We start from the raw sequence: 19,945 nt of genomic DNA, 5'->3' as shown, positions 1-19,945 counted from the left end.
GGATTCAGTAGTATCTACCATTATCCTGACTATTTAAAAAAAAACTCCTTTTATCCTTAGAACATAGAACATTACAGAGCAGAACAAGCCCTTTGGCTGTCGATGTTGCACAAACGTGTGAAACCAATCTGAAGCCCATCTAACCTACACTATTCCATTTTCATCCATATGTCTACCCAAGGACCATTTAAATGCCCTTAAAGTTGGCGAGTCTGCTAGTGTTGCACGAAGGCCGTTCCATGCCCCGAGTAAAGAAACTACCTCTGATATCTGTCCTATATCTATCACCCTTCAATTTAAAGCTATGCCCCCTCGTGCTAGCCATCACCATGAGGAAAAAGACTGTCAAACCTGGCTAAATCTGATTATCTTATTAAGTCACCTCTCAACCTTCTTCTCTCTAACAATAACAGGTTCAAGTCCCTCAGCCTTTCCTCATAAGACCTTCCCTCCACATCAGCGACATTCTAGTGAATCTCCTCTGAACCCTTTCCAACACTTCCACATCCTTCCTATAATGCAGTATCCAGAACTATACACAATACTCCAAGTGCAGCCACACCGAGTTTTGTACGGCTGCAATGTGGTCTTGTGACTCCAAAACTCAATCCCTCTGCTATTAAGAAGGCATTCGTTGTGTTAGCATTTAACAACCCTATCAACCTGGGTGGCAACTTTCAGGGATCTATGTACATGGACACCGAGGTCCCTCTGCTCATCTATACGACCAAGAATCTTACCATTAACCTTGTATTCTGCATTCCTTTTACTCCTTCCAAAGCGAATCATCTCACACTTTCCTGCATTAAAATCCATTTGCCATCCATTAAAATCCATCCAGCAGCTTGTCTATGTCCCTCTGTAACCTACAACATCCTTCAGCACTATCCATAACTCTACTGACCTTAGTGTCGTCCACAAAATTACTAACCCATCCTTCTATGCCCTCATCTAGGTCACTGATAAAAATGGCAATTGGCCCCAAAACAGATTCTTGTGGTACACCAATAGTAACTGAACTGCATGATGAACATTACCCATCAACCACTATCCTTTATCTACTTTCAGCTAGCCAATTTCTGATCCAAATCGCTAAATCACTCAAGCCCATACCTCCATATTTTGTGCAACAAACTACCATGGGAAACCCTAACAAACGCCTTACTGAAATCCATATACACCATGTCAACCGCTTTGCCCTCATCCGCTGTTTGGTCACTTCTCATCTATGGTTTGTGAGGCACAACCTACCCTTCACAAGACCGTGTTGACTATCCCTAATCAACTTATTCCTTTGTAGATTATTATAAACCCTATATCTTATAACCTTTTCAAACACTTTACCCACAACCAGAATAAGGCTCACTGGTGTATAATTACCAGGGTTGTCTCTATTCCCCTTCTTGAACAAGGGAACAACACTTGCTATCCTCCAGTCTTCTGGCACTATTCCTGTAGACAAAGATCAAAGCCAAAAACTCTGCAATCTCCTCCCTGGCTTCCCTGGCGGCCGCATCTGGAATATTGTGTGCAGTTTTGGTCGCCATACTATAGGAAGGATGTGGAGGCACTGGAACGGGTGCAGAGGAAGTTTACCAGGATGTTGCCTGGTATGGTAGGAAGATCCTATGAGGAAAGGCTGAGGCACTTGGGGTTGTTTTCATTGGAGAAAAGAAGGTTTAGGGGTGATTTGATAGAGGTGTACAAGATGATTAGGGGGTTAGATAGGGTTGACAGTGAGAACCTTTTTCCACGTATGGAGTCAGCTATTACAAGGGGGCATAGCTTTAAATTAAGGGGGGGTAGATATAGGACTGATGTTAGGGGTAGGTTCTTCACTCAGCGAGTCGTAAGTTCATGGAATGCCCTGCCAGTAGCAGTAGTGGACTCTCCCTCTTTATGGGTATTTAAGCGGGCATTGGATAGGTATATGGAGGATAGTGGGTTAGTGTAGGTTAGGTGGGCTTTGATCGGCGCAACATCGAGGGCTGAAGGGCCTGTACTGCGCTGTATTCTTCTATGTTCTATGTTCTATGTTCCCAGAGAAGTCTGTGATAAATCCCATCTGGTCCAGGGAACTTATCTATTTTCACACATTCCAGAATTGCTAACACTTCCTCCTTATGAACGTCAATCCTGTCTAGTCTAGTTGCCTGTATATCAATATTCTCCATGACAACAGTCTGTATTCACACTGGAAAAAGACCAAAAAAATTCATTCACAGCTTCCCTTATCTCCCCTGACTTCATGCACAACTTCCCAATACAATTCTTGATTGACTAGAGAAGGATTAGGGCCATTCTTTTATTCCTGATATACCTATAGAAAGCTTTAGGTTTTTTCTTGATCCTATCTGCCAACAACTTCACATGTCCCCTTCTGGCTCTTTTCAGCTCTCTCTTTAGGTCTTTCCTGGCTAACTTGTAATTCTCAAGCATCCTGACTAAGCCTTCACGTCTCATCCTAACACAAGCCTTCTTCCTCTTGACAAGAGCTTCAAATCCTTTAGTAAACCATGGCTCCCTCACTCGACAACTTCCTCCCTGCCTGACAGGTACATATTTATCAAGGACATGCAGTAGTTGGTCCTTGAAAAAGCTGCACATTTCAATTGTGCCCTCCCTTGTAGTTTCCTTTCCCATCTTATGCATCCTAAATCCTGCCCAATCGCAACATAATTTATTTTTGCCTAGCTATAACTCTTGGCCTGCAGTATCACCTTCCATCACTAAAGTAAACATAACTGAATTGTGGTCACTATCGCCAAAGTGTTCAGCTATCTCAAAGTCTAACACCTGGCCTGGTTCATCACTCAACACCAAATCCAATGTGGCCTCGCCCCTTGTTGGCCTGTCTACATACATGTCAGGAAACCCTCCTTGCACACACTGGACAAAAACTGACCCATCTGAAGTACTTGAACTATAGTATTCCCAGTCAATATTTAGAAAGATTAGGTTCCTCATAACAACTACCCTGTCACTGTTGCACCTATTGAGATTCATCTTAGCTTTCCTTTCCTTTACATCTCTGGAACAATTTGGAGGCTAATAGAAAACTCCCAACAGGGTGACCTCTCGTTTCTTGTTTCTAACCTCAGCCCATACTACCTCAGTAGACGAGTCCTCAACCTTTCTGCCACTGTAATACTGTCCTTGAGTAACAATGCCACACTCTTTTCTCCCCCACCCCCACCTTTACCATCTTCCCTGTTCTCACTGAAACATTTAAATCCCGGAACCTGAATCAACTATTCCTGTCCCCACTCTACCCATTCCTCTAAAATGGCCACAACATGAAAACCTCAGGTACCTACCCCTGATGCAAGTTCACCCACTTTATTTCGGATGCTCCTGGCATCGAAGTAGACACACTTCAAACCAACTTCTTGCTTGCCAGTGCCCTCGAGACCTTCAAACTTTATTTCTGACCTCACTATTCTGAATCTCCTGCATACTGGAGCGACAACAAAGGTTCCCATCCCCCTGCTGAATTTGATTAAACCCTCCCAAAGAGCATTAGCAAGTCTCTTCTTCCCCTCCCCCCCACACCCCTCCAGGATACTGATACCCCTCTGGTTCAGTTGAAGACCATCCTGTTCGTAGAGGTCCCACCTACCCCAGGATGAGCCCCAATTATCCAGGAATCCAAAACTCTCCCTCCTGCACCATCCCTGTAGCCATGTGCTCAATTCCTCTCTCACCTCACTTGCACGTGGCACAGGCAACAAACAAGAGGTAATAATTCTGTTCTGTGAGCTTATACACTACCTCCCTGCCTTAATCCCCATCTCTCTTCCTACCTATGCCACTAGTGCCTATGCGGACACGACTCCTCAAGGATTGCAAAAACACAGAGACATCACAAACCCTGGCACCTGGGAGGCAACACACCAACCACGAATCTCTCTTGTTCCCACAGTCTCCAATGACTAAAGCTCTGTTCCTCTTCCGCCTGCCCTTCTGAACAACAGGGACAGACTCTGTGCCCCACTGCCTACCCCTGGTAAGTCAGTCATTTCCCCCCCCCCCCCCAAACAGTATCCAAAATGGTATGCTTATTGTTGTGCACAGAACCTTCTTTTAGTTTCAGGAGGATGATGGGTGGGAGACACTACCCCAAGTAGGGTTTCTGGTAAAGCAACCACCCAATTATATAACCTCATTTATCCAGCAGTCTGGATAAGTGTCTGCTCCTGCTCAGCGTGCACTCTGCCTATAAATGAGGTAAGTTTTTATATTTTAAAACTACCTTCCAGTCAGGCCTCTGGTCCTCACTGTTGCTCCTCCCACTGCAAAACTCTTCTTCATTTACTAACTCCAGACCCAATCATACATGGTCTTTATTCCAAAATTCAAAATAAGCCAAGTTTTATCATAATTTACTGGTATGCGCACTGGAAATCAAGGCCTGTTAATGTTGGTATTTTCACATTTGTGAACATTTGATTGGACACCAAACTGCCTAAACTTTACTTGACTAATTCAGTTTAAAAGAATGTGCAAAGCAATATTATGTATTTGATATTAGGAAAATACAAAGGCCAACTTAATTGCAGAATGTTACCAGCAACTGTTTGTTAAAATAATGTTTTAAAGCAGTGATGTGCCTCAGTTGGAATTGGTGACATAGGATTTCTACGTTTTATTAATCAAATTTTAGGTGAAGATTAAGCTTACATATTATAGAATACAAATGGAAAAATAAGGTGGATGGCAGTAATGAACCAAAGGGATCAGCAGCATTTCAGGCTCAATCACGCATTTTTTGGTAAATGGTACTGAGGTGTCGTGGGCATATTACCAGTTAAGGGCACTACTATTGTGATGAAAGGTATGTAGATAAAATCATTTTAGTATTTGAATCTTGAACTAGTGGCACTTGGATTTGATGTGTGAAGAGGTTTGATGATTAAAGTCCAAGTATTTCAATAGCCAAGGTGATTTTGTTTTAAAAGAAACATTTTGGAGACTGTTCTTGGAGGCTAATGGAAATGGGTTCTCAGTTTTATATACAAGCAAACACAGTAAAATGTTGTGCATTATGTTACAACTGAAAGACAGTGGACATTTTTTGTTTGGCAGAGGGGCAACAGCCGCATCTAGAAAAGCAAACAAACTGTTAAGAAATGGATTACCTCAGTGCAAGGGATTTAATTTCAAGATACATGCAGGGGTGTTTAGTTAAAACCGTGAAGCACCCTTGAAGCGGAGAAAGTCTTAAGCTCAGCTACATGCCGACTCATGGAAGGGGCTATAGATTTAACATCACAAACTGAAGCAATTAATTTAAGCGATGTGATAAAGGAGGAAATTCTCTCGGTTTGAATAATGCACTGCTCTTAGGATTAATCAAAATTTTATTTTATAGTGGATTATAGAATCAAACCAACTTATGTTGCAAGTAAACAACCAATAAACCGTTCAGTTCGGCCAAGTTACTTCATATGAAAGAGTGTGAGAATATCTGCATTTCAGCAATAACAACCATTATTGTCTCCTCCTCCCCCACTATTTTTTCACTCCTGAGGCAAGTGTCCTAGCTTTCTGAAGGTTTGGAGTGTTGAATTGTGTATGCTTTGGCTGGTGCGGAGGTTTTTGAAATCAAAATTGAGATCAGGTGCAATAATGGCTGAAGTTTAGCATGTTTAAGTTCTTTTTATTAAACAAAAGATCTTTCAGTTTCTAAAAAAAATGTGAGCAAGCAGTGAATGTGCAGAAAAATACTTTAAACAAAAATCATAATGTTCACATTGATGACAAAACAAAAGCTGCCCAGGTTCTATATGATCAATCATAACAGCATACATGTGGTATTTTTGCAAGATCAGAATCAATCTAACATGCATAGAAATATGAACACAGAAACTTAGTCAACAAAGTCCAGCAATCAATAATACTTCAATACATAAATGTTTCAGTGGCCTCACATTTTACAAAGTTGACTCTATAATAAGTCTCATTCAGATGGAAAAGCTTCAAATGCATTGATTCTTTCCCAGGAATCTTACAGAAGTGGTACATCTACAACTCCACAGCAATTTGATTTGCCCAGTTTTGACAAATCTTATTTTTGATCCAAAGGTTTTAGTTCCTAAAGCGTACTTCAGAGCACAGTCAATAACTTCATCAATTTCACTTGAACAATGAAACAATTTTATACTGCTAAATAGATCAGACCAAAAAGATTCCCCAAGTAGTGAACAGACTATAGGAGATAATAACTTTTCTAACACATTAATACACCAAACATGCTTATTTTCAGGTATTTTTGGGATTCTGTGAATTTATGGGCCACCTCATCTCCAGTTTAATGTGGTTGAAACAAAGTCTGCAGATTGAAGCTAAACTTGAACTGTTCCAAAAAAAAAGGACCAATTTCTGAAACAATTCTGCAAACACAAGTATCTTTAAATGTGCTGTTACATGTATTTGCTAAAACTGGAATGTATAACACTGAATATCCTGTAGACATGATTTCCACTTTGAAGTACATTGAATATCTTTAGAGGACTTAAGAGATATTGAGATCACCACTGTTGAAATCAGTGTTGCGGCTCGAGTATGCAAATTCTTAATTTCATTTTAATAACTGGTGCAAATGAAATGTCTCAACTCAAATAACAAAAAATTGAAAACAAAAATTTCCAGTCTTGTATTACTTGCAATCACAGACAGAACTTTTTCAATCTTTACTACTGAAGAATTTTGTGTAGCAGTAAATTGTGACTACAGTTTTAAAGAGTAGCTTTATATAAAAAAAATCACAGACAGATGAAAAATGTTTGCTGAACAGTTGAAAAATCGTGAAGTCCTGAGTAGTTCATTATTTTAGAGACTAAGGCACTTGTGACCACGTCACAAGCCTGGGTATTTTTGGAAAAGTGGTGACCAGCTAATAGCTGCACGTTAAATCTCCTATTCCAAGTGGGCAGATGAATAGGGTGTGTTTTTCACGAGGTCAGAAACAAATGACACCTGATCTGATCTAGTACAAGACAGCAAATAATGGAATTACATTAATCCTGTAAACTTGGAAATTTTACAGTGATAACCAAAGTAGCCCAGATATTTCCATCTCTTTAAAGCCACAGTCATAAAAAGCTATCACAAATTTTATGAAGTATTTTTAAATTTGCTGAATGCCATTCATTTTCTTGCTTTTATATTGGTCTTCTGTGGTTTTAAAACTTGCCCAAAACTGTTGCTAGTAGAGCCATTCTCACATACATGCCATTTTCAGCTTGGCGGAAGTAAGCTGCCCGTGGATCAGAATCCACCTCGACACTGAAGAGGAACAAAGGTATTAGTATTGTAAATGTAAAACTTGTTAAGTATAAGATTCAATTCAGTTAAAATCAAAAGTTAAGATGTACACTAAGGATTAGCTGCATAGGTTTTTTTTATTCTTTACATTAAAAATTTGATTATAGTTTGAATCCAGTTTTAAAACTCACCAAAGGAAGGGAGAGACTACGGAAAGATTTGTTTCTCATAGAGCATAGAAAAGTACAGCACAGAACAGGCCCTTTGGCCCACGATGTTGTTCCGCAGATTATTCCTAATCTAAACTAATATAACCTAACCTACGCATCCTTCAATTCACTGCTGTCTATGTGCATGTCCAGCAGTCGCTTAAATGTCCTTAATGACACTGTTTCCACCACCACAGCTGGCAACGCATTCCATGCATTCACAACTCTGTAAAGAACCTACCTCTGATGTCTCCTCTATACTTTCCTCCTAACACCTTAAAACTATGACCCCTCGTGCCAGTCAATCCTGCCTTGGGAAAAAGTCTCTGGCTATCGAGTATATCCAAGCCTCTATACCTCGATCAGGTCACGCCTCTTCCTCCTTCTCTCCAGAAAGGTCTGAGTTTAGTCAACCTCTCTTCCAGTCCAGGCAGCATCCTGGTAAACCTTCTTTGCACCCTCTCCAAAGCCTCAGTATCTTTCCTATAATAGGGCAAACAGAGCTGGACACAATAATCCAAGTGTGGTCTCACCAGGATTTTGCAGAGCTGCACCAAGACCTCACGGCTCTTAAACTCGATCCCCCTGTTAATGAAAGCCAAAACACTATATGCTTTCTTGACAATCCTATCCACTTGGGTGGCAACTTTGAGGGATCTGTGTACTTGAACATCAAGATCCCTCTATTCCTCCACACTGCCAAGAATCCTATCTTTAATTCAGCATTCAAGTTCGACCTTCCAAAATGCATTTATCCGGGTGGACCTCCATCTACCATTTCTCAGCTCAGTTCTGCATCCTGAAAATGTTGTGTTGCAGCCTGCAATAGCCTTGGATACTATCAATGGCACCTCCAACCTTTGTTCATTGGCAAACTTTATGAATGCGCCTATCATGAAGTCCATATACATCACATCCACTGCTGATCTTCTATCTGTCTCATCACTTCCTCAAAAAACTCAATAAGACTTGTGTGGCATGACCTATCCCTCACAAAGCCATGCTGATTGCCTTTAATCATGCTATGCTTTTCCACATAGTTATTAATCCTATCCCACAGAATTCTTTCCAAAACCTTGCTGACCACAAACATAAGACTGACTGGCTGTAATTGCCAGGGATTTCCCTATTACTTTTCTTGAAAAGAATTGGTCAAATGCATTGGTTTTTAGTCAACTGTCAAAGTGGCAGCCCACTTTCTACCAAAATAATAGCTTTATTGCAAGTGAAGAAAGAGGAGAATGATTAGAAACTGAACAGATAAAATGACCAATGTACAAGACCACATACATTTAGGTATTCTAAAAATATTTTACCAAAGGCAGTTAAACACTAATCAGATGTGATTGATCACATTTTCAGATTCGATGCTTTGTGACAGAAACGATGCAAATAAAAAAGTTACTTTGAAGTCCTGGATATAATACCATCGTTCAGTTCAAAAGCTTAAGCAATTTCTGGAGATGAAAGATAGCCAAAATGCTAATATGCTAAATTTTGATGTTGCTTCTCCAAGGATTGCAAATGCTCAGCAATGTTAGCCATCTGTTGCTTCCCTGTTCCTCTTGCTCACCATGTCAAACCTCCTAACAAAAGCTGCCTGTATACACATCTCACTTCTTTCTCTCTCATCTGTCATGCCCAGCAGACCCCATCTGTTGCTTAATTGACCTCAACCTCACTAAACTAATGCCCACTCAACTTTCCTTCAGATGTATATGAGAGATAAATTATAATGTCATATTATGAATACATCTCTAACTTTCAAAACTGCCATCATTCTCATTGCCAAAGTGACCATCTTTAACATCTGTGCTACCATCATTTTTAACCACCTGTTTCTCACCAAATCTTTACTTCTATTGCCTTGCCCATGGTTTTGTAATTCACTCAACATATCCCTCCCTGCAATAAGCAATTTACAAATATCATCCCTATCAACTCTGGTTCAGTTCCTCATACTCCTCTCTTAAATGTGCACCAATAAGGGAGGATCTAACCTCCGCCCCTTTACATTCAATAGTGTTACCATCACTGAATCCCCCAATATCAACATCCTTGGGGTTACCATTGACCAGAAACTCAACTGAACTCACCACATAAACACAGTGGCTACAAAAGCAGGTCAGACACTAGGGATACTGCACCTCCTGATACCCAAAGGTCCACCACCATCTACAAGGAACAAGTCAGATATGAGATGGAATACTCCCCATTTGTCTGGATGAGTGTAGCTCCAACAACACTCAAGAAACTTGACACCATCAAGGACAAAGCAACCTGCTTGATTGGCGCCACATCTCTCCACCACTGGCGCTCAGTAGCAGCAGTGTGTACTATCTACAAGATGCACTGCAGAAATTCACCAAAGATCCTTAGACAGCACCTTCCAAACACATGACTGCTTCCTTCTAGAAGGATAAGGACAGCAGGTACTTGGGAACACCACCACCTGCAAGTTAACCTCCAAGCCACTCATCACCCTGACTTGGAAATACCACTGTTCCTTTACAGTCGTTGAGTCAAAATCCTGGGATTCCCTCCCTGGAGGGCACTGTGGGTCAACCCACAGCAAGTGGACTGCAGTAATTCAAGAAGGCACCTCCTCAAAGGCAAATATGGATCGGCTATTAGTGCTGGCCAGCCAGCGACGTCCAAGTCCCACAAACAAATAACAAAATCTACTAAACCATCGACCTCCATTGTCTTTGCTTCATTATTCAGTCCAAAAGACTGCCTTTGTTAGGTTCCTGAGCAAACCAAACAATGGCTTTTCTTCCTATCTGCAGTATAATTATCTTTGCAGCCAACCAAGACATATCATTGACAAACTTGCCTTTACTCATCGAAATGTTGCTTCAGGCCCCATTGTGCAGGAGGTCAGGTGCCATATGTATACTGATAGTATCCAAATCTACTCCTCTGTTCCTTCTCTCCAAGCCTGAATATCACCAGTTGTCAAATGATCGACTAATAGCAAAGACTCATGGCAGCCAGGCGGTCAACAACAGCAGTGGAAGGTTGGTAGCAAGGTAGATCTAATTCTGAAGTACATATGACTATGCATGGATTTATGACTATATGGCAAAGCAAAGGGAGTCAGCACGGCTTTGAGGGGGGCAGGTCATGCCTCACAAATGTTTTTGAGTTCTTTGAGGAGGTGTCAAGACAGGTCGATGACAGTCGAGCAGTAGATGTGGTGTATATGGACTTCAGCAAGGCATTTGATAGGGTTCCCCATGGTAGACTCATTCATAAAGTCAGGAAGTATGGGATACAGGGAGATTTGGCTATCTGGATTCAGGATTGGCTGGCTGACAGAAGGCAGAGAGTGGTTGTAGATGGAAAGTATTCTGCCTGGAAGACAGTGTTGAGTGGGGTCCCACAGAGCTCTGTTCTTGGGCCTCTGCTCTTTGTAGTTTTTATAAATGACTTGGATGAGGAGGTTGAGGGGTGGGTTAGTAAATTTGCAGATGACCAAAAGGTTGGAGGTGTCGTTGATAGTATAGAGGGCTACTGCAGGCTGCAGTACAATATAGACAGGATGCAGAGCTGGGCTGAGAAATGGCAGATGGAGTTCTGGATAAATTCGAAGTGATGCATTTTGGAAGGTAGAACTCGAATGCTGACTATAGGATTAAAGACAGGATTCTTGGCAGTGTGGAGGAACAGAGGGATCTTGGTGTTCAAGTGCATAGATCCCTCAAAGTTGTCACCCAAGTGGACAGGGTTGTTCAGAAAGCATATGGTGTTTTGGCTTTCAATAACAGGAGGATCGAGTTTAAGAGCTGCGAGGTTTTGCTGCAACTCTACAAGTCCCCGGTGAGACCACACTTGGAATATTGTGTACAGTTCTGGTCGCCCTACTATAGGAAAGGCTTTGGACAGGGTGCAAAGAAGGTTTACCAGGATGCTGCCTGGACTGGAGGGCTTGCGTTACGAAGAAAGGTTGAATAAGCTCGGACTTTTCTCTCTGGAGAGGAGGAGAAGACCTGATCGAGGTGTACAAAATAATGAGATGAATAAATAGATTCAATTCCCCAGGGCAGGATTGACTGGTACGAGAAGTCATAGTTTGAAGATATTAGGAGGAAGGTATAAAGGAAACATCAAAGGTAGGCTCTTTACACAGAGAGTTGTGCATGCATGGAATGCGTTGCCAGTTGTGGCGGTGGAAGCAGAGTCATTGGGGACATTTAAGCGACTGCTGGACATGCACATGGATAGCAGTGAGTTGAGGGCTGCGTAGGTTAAGTTACTATATTTACATTAGGACTAAATCTCAGTACAACATCGTGGTCCAAAGGGCCTGTTCTGTGCTGTACTTTTCCATGTTCTGTATGGAACTTAAAGGTACGCTGTTCCTATTTCTTATGGTCTTATAGAAAGGGAAGATATTTGTCCAAACAAGTCTACAGAGCAGCAGTAAGGGAATGGTGCACAAAAACATGCAAGAAGAAAGATCAATATAAGTGGTAATGGTATACATCCAGCTTAAGGCAAAGCTCTGTACAGACAAATGCAATGATATAATGGATGCCACAATTTCAACTTAAACATCCCACAACACCAGGTTACAGTCCAACAGGTTTATTTGGAAGTACGAGCTTTCGGAGCGCTGCCCCTTCATCAGGTGAGAGGATCTCCAAGATGATCATGCATATCGACACAGAGGGTTCAAGTCACACTACAGCTACTTGATGAAGGAGCAGTGTTCCGAAAGCTAGTACAGGTGCACAATCCTTTATCTGAAACTCTTGGGATCAGCTGGTTTTCAAAATTCAGAATTTTTCGTATTTCAGAATAAGTGACAGGTTTAGAAATCTATCGGAGGAGCACACTCACTAAGTAAAACGGGGCCTTGAAACAGAATCAAGACCTGCTGGTGCTGCCCCACCCCCCACCACGTTGCATCTGAGTGACACGCATTGAGTGGATATTGACTTGGGTTAACTACTTGCATGCCAAACAACCTTGTTCATGAGAAAAAAAACTTCATGAAAAAACTTTTGGACTTCAATCAGATTGTCTACCTGTACTTCCAAATAAACCTGCTGGACTGTAACCTAGTGTTGTGCGAATTTTATCTTTGTCCACCCTAGTCCAACATCAGTATCTCTCCATCAATGATTGTTAGCTTCCTTGTTAGCCACAAATGGAGTAGCCTTCTTTGTTAGTCTTTTTTAATAGAATTCATCTTCGTTGAGTGTTTCAGAATACCTTCCAAACTCTGCCATTGCTTATTTATAGTCTTATATGTGAACCAATTTTCGCAGTACACTGCAGCCAATAGTACCTTCATAGCTTCATAATTCCTACTTCTTCCATAGTGAAATACCCCTTTCTATATTCAATTTCATGTTCTATCTAGCATTGCAATTGAACTGTGGAATTGATAATCAATAGGTTTTACTCTCTCATTTTACATTATCCTATGCATATTCACAGGTAAATTCCAATCTGAGTCAACATTTAATATGTTTCTGAATGCCAATTGGCATATAAAAAGCTTCACTGTAAACACACATATACAGATCTTACCTAACTTCATTAACTCGTGGCAATGGATGCATAACCACCATTTTCTTCTTGCCTTTTGTCATGATGTGAGGAGTGAGAATAAACTGTCCAAAACACTTAGGGTGAAAAAAAGATAGGGTGGGCAGAAAAAAATTGCAATTAATTAAAAAATTACTGAAAAAAAAACACAGGAACATTGTCTCTAAACCAATACACAATGATCAAGGAGAGTAAACAATGGAGCAAAATGTTGTTGGTTCCCAGCAAAAATGTAGGAAAGTTCATGACAGTGAGAGGGATTCACAGAGCAGGGGTGGGGTGGGGGGAAAAGAGGAGAACAAAAGGAGAGAGAGAGTGAGAGACCCAATGACAAGCCAGTGCAAGAAAGGGGGAGGGGGGGACAGTGAGAGTGTGACAGCACCAGTGTGACAGCATGCAGGCATATGTTGGCGGGGGGGGGTTCAGATGAGGTTGGGGGGATAGCACGTGCGGCGGCGGTGGGGGAGGGAAAAAGGAAACAAACAATGGAGGTGCAGCACATGCGAAACAGATACAGATAATGAGAGGAGCTGAGGAGGGGGCAGCACAAGAAGGAAACAGTGTGTACAAGTCGTGAGCCAGCGTGAGAGGGAGGGAGGAACAGTGAATTGAGAGAGCGAGCAAGAGCGCAAGGGGACAGGGTGAGAGAAAGAGAAGGAACAGCATGCGTGACAGAGAGTCACGGGGGACTACAGCATGCATGTGAGGAACAGTGTGAGACGGTGTGGGACAGCGCGCATGTGAGAGAGGGACAGCACACATAAGAGACCCCATTAATTATGCTTACATATGTTCCTCAGTCACAATGATGGTTTTAAGCCTACCCTTATCAATTTGACACTTCAGATTCTATGGCTCTGTGTTTGGTTCTTCCATTGTAAAGATAGATACAAAATATCTACTTATACTCTCTGCCATTTCCTTGTTTCCCATTGTTAATTTCCTCATCTCATTCTCCACGGGGGAGGGTGCAGGGGGGAACCTTGCTAATTTAATTCCCCCCACTATAGTCTTTTAGACACCTTTTGCTCGTTACTAAAATCCTCTCAACCTCCACCCACGTCATTATTCTTTATAGCATTTCAGGCAGTTTCTTTCAATTCAATGATTGTTAGCTTCCTTGTTACCCACAAATGGAGTAGCCTTCTTTGTTAGTCTTTTTTAATAGAATTCATCTTCATTGAGTGTTTCAGAATACCTTCAAAACTCTGCCATTGCTTATTTATAGTCTTATATGTGAACCAATTTTCGCAGTACACTGCAACCAATAATGCCTTCATAGCTTCATAATTGCCTCCAGTTAAGACTAATTTGAGACCCAAGTATCATAAATTGAATGCAGATTCTACAATGATATGATCACTGTTGCATTCTCTGCACTGCAAGCTCATTAATTAATCCTCTTTCATTATCAAAGCCCAACATATTATGCCTCGTTCTAGAATGAGGCTATGTACCTAATGCAGTCCACAAAAATTCATCTTCAGGCTACCTTTGCAATCATTTTTGGCTTTATTAGGTAAATTGGTTCAAGAAGCTGAAACTTTAAATGCTGTTCTAGAATTCTACGTTTGATTTTCAAATAGATGTGTGTGTATGTTGGGTGGTGGAGGTGGAGAGGTTGGAGACATCCCAATATTCTCTTAAATATATGTTAAATTATTACCGCTCTGTATTCTTCCTCAGAGGCAAATCTTTCTTTCTGAATCCTTGTCATGTATAACACATCAGTATCTGGCAAAGCCTCTTCCAAACTATCAAATTCCTCCTGTGTACACAAATGTGTGTTAATATGCAGACTGGAAAGTAAACAGCAAAACTGCATTCAAATAAATTTTTAGATCAGAGTTCATATATTAAAGTTTCTTGAATTCTAAGGGTCCTTAGAACCATGCCCATTCGAAACATAACAAGTTTAACATTCAACACTACTACTTTCAAAAGTAAGCTGTTCAAATTAAACTCCAGTTAAGTCTACATGTCATCGGTTTTGCTTACCTGCTTGATTCCTCTAGATGCCAGAAAATGTATGATATTTTGCGGCATGCGAAGGTTTCTGGGAGTAACATATCGGAGATTAACACGGTATAATGTAAGAAGGTAGGCCAGCGAATGTACTGTTCTCCCATGTTTCAGATCTCCAACCATTGTAATCTATTAAGCAAGTAAAATTACAAAGTGGTAAAAATAATTGTTAGTTCAATGACAAAAACTGAAATTGGTGGAAAAGCTCAGCAGGTCGGGCAGCATCTGTGAAGAAAAATCAGTTAACATTTCAGGTGCAGTGACCCTTCCTTAGATGAGCTCTGAGGAAGGGTCACCGGACCTGAAACTTTAAACTTTGATTTCTTGTCACAGATGCTGCCAGACTTGCCGAGCTTTTCTACCAATTTCTGTTTTTGTTTCTGATTTACAGCATCGATAGTTCTTTTGGTTTTCATTTGCTAGTTTGATAAGTTTGTCCCAGATTGATGCATTTGCCAAATTGGACTGTTCCTTATTAAATGTGAGATCTGGTAAGATCCAGTGACAATATATACACAGAAGACGTTTAATAATCCTTAGTATTTTCGTGTTATTGCAGTTTAGCATGCAGTAGATTCGCAACTTCCTGCATCAAAATCAAATCATAATAAAGGGAAAAATAACTGCCAATACTATTTGCACGTTAACAATCCAGTAGTTTTGATCACCTGGAATAACCAAGTTGGTGCAAAAATAACTCAGCTACATCAGAAAAAGTATCTTGGCTGCAAAAGCTTTTTGAAAATTCAGTTGGTAGGACGTGATGTTGGTGAATTGTTTTCTTGAATCACTGCAGTTCATTTGGTGGTAGCTCCAGAACTTTGACCCAGTGACAGTGAAGGAAAGTGATGCATTTCCAGGGGAGGAAGATGAGTGACTTAAAGTGGAACTTGCAGGTGGCAGTGTTCTCATGTATCTGCTGTCTTTGTCTTTGGTACAAAACAAACCCAATGCTACCCACAATTAACCATTCTAACTAGATTAGAAGAGCTTCAAGTTAGTTTTTACACAGGATTCTTATATTTTCGCTTTCATAGGCTGCAGATGTCTCTGGCTATACCAGCCTTTATGGTCTAAATGGTAGTGGTGAGCTGCCTTCTTGAAATGCTGCGGTCCAGTGGACTGCATACATCAACAATGCTGTTAAAGGAGTTCCAGTATTTTGTTCCTTCACTGTGACTGGGCTAGTGATGTATTTCCAAATTGGAGTGGCATGAGCCTTGAGAGAGCAATTTGCAGGCAACGGTGATCCCATAACACCTGATGGCCTTTGTCCATCTAGGCCACAAGAATCAGGGGCTGAGAAAGTACCATCAAAAGCGCCTTTCTGAGTTGCTGTAGTGCATCTTGTAAATGACATGCACTACTGCCACTGTGAGTTGGTGATGAGGAATGCCTTATAGATGGTGGACTTTAGTGAATTAGCAGACAAGTTACTTACAGCAAAATTATTCATGTGAAGAATATATCTTACCGTCATTCCATTCACTGTCCCCAGCTCCTCACGAATAGTAAAAATGTCAAGCAATGCCTGAGTTGGGTGCTCACCAACACCATCTCCTGCATTAATAATAGGCTTTCGGCAATGTTTAGCAGCAAGCTGAAAGAAAAGAGGTAAATGTTTTGTGTTTTGTTTTGTAATTGCCAGTTATGTGTTGTCAATGATACACTTAAGCACATGGAGTGGAAATTACACTGAGCAGCACATTCAGAATTCAAGCCAGTCCAATTGGATGTCACAAAAATATTTAAATTAAGCTAGATATTTATAATGATGTGGAGGTGCTGGTGTTGGGACTGGGGTGAACAAAGTCATAAGTCTCATGACACCAGGTTATAGTCCAACAGGTTTATTTGAAATCACATGCTTTTACAGCGCTGCTCCTTCGTCAGTTTACCTTATGTTTAAATAAACGTATAGATTTATAAAAATTCAATACAGAACTTTAACATTCCTTCTTAAAAGAAACTAAATGTGCAATCACTTATCCTTCACCTTAAATCTCTCATCCACACTTAACTGCCACAACTTTTCATTTAAATTCTTAGCAACTGTTCATTTAGACATTTGTCTTCAGCAGTTCTAGATCACTATATTAATACAATAGAACCAGCACTTAATTGTTTCATTAATTTAGTCCATCCTGTTGCATGACCTGAACAGAAATAGTTTCCATAAACTTCTGTAAAGAAATTTGAACTTCCAGCTGATAGCTGAAATGGGTGACAAGAATTCACATTAAATACTTTAATTGTAGTCAGTTTATTTACTAAACATTATTTTTACAAGCAACTGATACTTTAAATAATAGAACTATTTATTCCTATTTTTAATGCAAAGAAAAATCTACTTTGCAGGTCTATTTATGCTGTGCCTTTGGTAGCCATTCAATTTTCCTAGATCCAGTCAAAAACACTTAGTTCCCACGTTTACCTTTCATTCCTTTCCTTTCTTAACCTGGTAACATTCTCAGATAGCTTGCACTAGAGGGACAATTGCAAGGAAAAGCTCTCACTGTAAAAGCTAAGGGAATTTTCCAATTTTGATCAAATCCTCACAAAGTTGATTATTTCAACATAAGCAAATGCCCTGATTACATGACTGACCTGAAAAAAAAACACTTTTAACCGTTTGCCCTTTCTTGCAGATCCTGTCAGACTGTGCCTGAGTATTTCAGGAATATTCCAGAAAACCTTTCTCTCTCAGCCCATCTCCAAGAATAACGTAACTCCTATCCTAGTCAAAATATGGATTAGCTATACTTCAGCCCACTAACTGTCTACCTTGGAAGTAAGCAAACAGTTTAAAGCATAAGTACTTACAACCCAACATCCTCAATACTTTCTTGGGTTTTGGGAGACTAGCAGTTTAATCACCATAAAAATGATGCCAGTATTCTCCAAGAGCGAATACTTTGCAGCTTCTTTCCAGCAAAGAAGCCTGCTCTCACAGTAATTACTAACATTTACACCGGTTTATTAGACAAACCTCAGAATAAATCAAATGACCACTTTGTTTTGCAATTCCATCAAAATTATGTTATGTTCAATCTTACACAATTTTCTACTTCAAACCAGGACATTTTGGAGATTAGACACTGTAGGAAATTAGCCCATGTTAGAACAGTAAGGCCAGTTGGAAGCAATATCTTACTAAAGACCTAATATAATTAAAGTCAAAACTTCCCATTGTGAAAGAATACCATTTGCAGCCAAAAAAAAGTAAAATTAAGCCGAAAGGTCATGTAAAAACAACACAAACATCAATCTCTGAGCTATTTCCTCAATACCTCTGAAAATGGAGTCGCAGGTAGACAGGGCAGTGAAGGTGGCTTCTGGCACACTGGCCTTCATCAGTCAGGGCATTGAGTATAAAAGTTGGGAAATTATGTTGCAGCTGTACAGGACATTGGTGAGGCTGCACTCAGAATATTGTGTTCAGTTTTGGTCACCTTGCTAACAAGAAGGATGTTATTAAACTGGAAAGAGTGCAGAAGAAATTCACAAGAATGTTGCCAGGACTCAACAATCTGAGTTATAAGGTGATGTTGAACAAGCTAAGACTTGTTTCTTTAAAGTGTAGGAGACTGGGGGGGAACCTTACAGAAGTGTATAAGATCATGAAAGACATATATAGAATGAATGGACTTAGTCTTTTTTCCAGGGTTAGGGAACAAAGGACTAGAAGGCATCAGTTTAAAGTTAAAGTTAGAGGGTATAGAATAAAAGGGAACCTGAGGGGCAACTTTTCTTTTAAAAACAGAGGGTAGTATACACCTGGAACGAGCTGCCACTAGAAGTGGTTGAAGTGGGTACATTACCAACACTTAAAAGGCACTTGGACAAATACATGAAAAGGAAAGGTTTAGAAGGATGTGGCAGAGAGTGAGGACTGTAGATGCTGGGGATCAGTCAAAGATTGTGGTGCTGGAAAAGCACAGCCGGTCAGGCAGCATCCAAGTATCAGGAGAATTGACACGAGCACAAGGCCTTCATCAGGAATGAGGTTTGTGGCCCAAGGGGAAGGAGAGATAAATGGGAGGGGGTGGGAGGGAAGGTAGATGGGAATGCAATAGGTAGATGAAGGTGATAGGTTGGAGTGGATAGGTGGGAAGGAAGATGGATAGGTATGACATTTCAAGATGGCAGTGCCAAGTTGGAAGGTTGGATCTGGGATAAGGTGGGGAAAGGGGAAATGTGGAAACTGGTGAAATCCACATTGATCCCATGTGGTTGGAGGGTCCCAAGGCAGAAAATGAGGTATTCTTCTTCCAGGCATCAGATGGTTAGGGTTTGGCAGTGGCAGGGTTTGCACTTGTTGCACTGCAAGAAGTGCAAAGCCTATACCCACACCTCCCCAAAGCATCCTTCCACATCCAACAGAGATTTATGTATACTTCTCCACACATCATCTATTGTGTCCGCTGCTCCTGACGTGGTCTTACCTACACTGGGGAGACATGTCGCCAACCTGTGGAATGTTTCAGAGAATGTCTCTGGGACACAATAACCCCACTGCCCGGTGGCCGAACATTTTAACACCCCCTCCCACTCAGCCAAGGACATGCAAGTCCTGGGCCTCCTCCACCACCAAACCTGGCCTATTTACCTTATCCATGCCCCTCATAATTTTATAAACCTCTATAAGGTCACCCCTCAGCCTCTGACGCTCCAGGGAAAACAGCCCCAGCCTGTTCAGCCTCTCCCTGTAGCTCATCTTCTGCCTTGGGACATTCCAACCACACGGGATCAATGTGGATTTCACCAGTTTCCTCATTTCCCCATCCAATACCTTACCCCAGATCCAACCTTCCAACTTGGCACTGTCCTCTTGAACTGTCCTACTTATTCATCTTCTTTCCCATCTATCTGCTCTGACTATCACC

The 19,945-nt window shown here is 41.0% G+C and overlaps 1 protein-coding gene across 2 annotated transcripts in view; it reads right to left on the bottom strand.

Annotated features, from left to right (window-relative positions):
- Positions 1-5,638: 5,638 nt before the first annotated feature.
- The window catches only part of cad (carbamoyl-phosphate synthetase 2, aspartate transcarbamylase, and dihydroorotase), a 161,594-nt gene continuing 147,287 nt past the window's right edge, over positions 5,639-19,945 (bottom strand). For both annotated transcript variants that reach the window (XM_072557614.1, XM_072557624.1), the window contains 5 exons: positions 16,534-16,659; positions 15,033-15,188; positions 14,701-14,802; positions 13,017-13,111; positions 5,639-7,287 (listed from right to left, as the gene is read on the bottom strand). In XM_072557614.1, coding sequence (XP_072413715.1) covers positions 7,185-7,287; positions 13,017-13,111; positions 14,701-14,802; positions 15,033-15,188; positions 16,534-16,659 — 582 coding nt within the window. In that variant the 3' untranslated portion in view covers positions 5,639-7,184. The remainder of the gene's footprint in view (positions 7,288-13,016; positions 13,112-14,700; positions 14,803-15,032; positions 15,189-16,533; positions 16,660-19,945) is intronic.

This window comes from Chiloscyllium punctatum, chromosome 3, assembly GCF_047496795.1.
Source record: "Chiloscyllium punctatum isolate Juve2018m chromosome 3, sChiPun1.3, whole genome shotgun sequence".
Classification (NCBI taxonomy): Eukaryota; Metazoa; Chordata; class Chondrichthyes; order Orectolobiformes; family Hemiscylliidae; genus Chiloscyllium; species Chiloscyllium punctatum.
The sequence above is the reverse complement of the archived record's forward strand: the minus strand, read 5'-3'. Positions and strand labels throughout refer to the sequence as shown.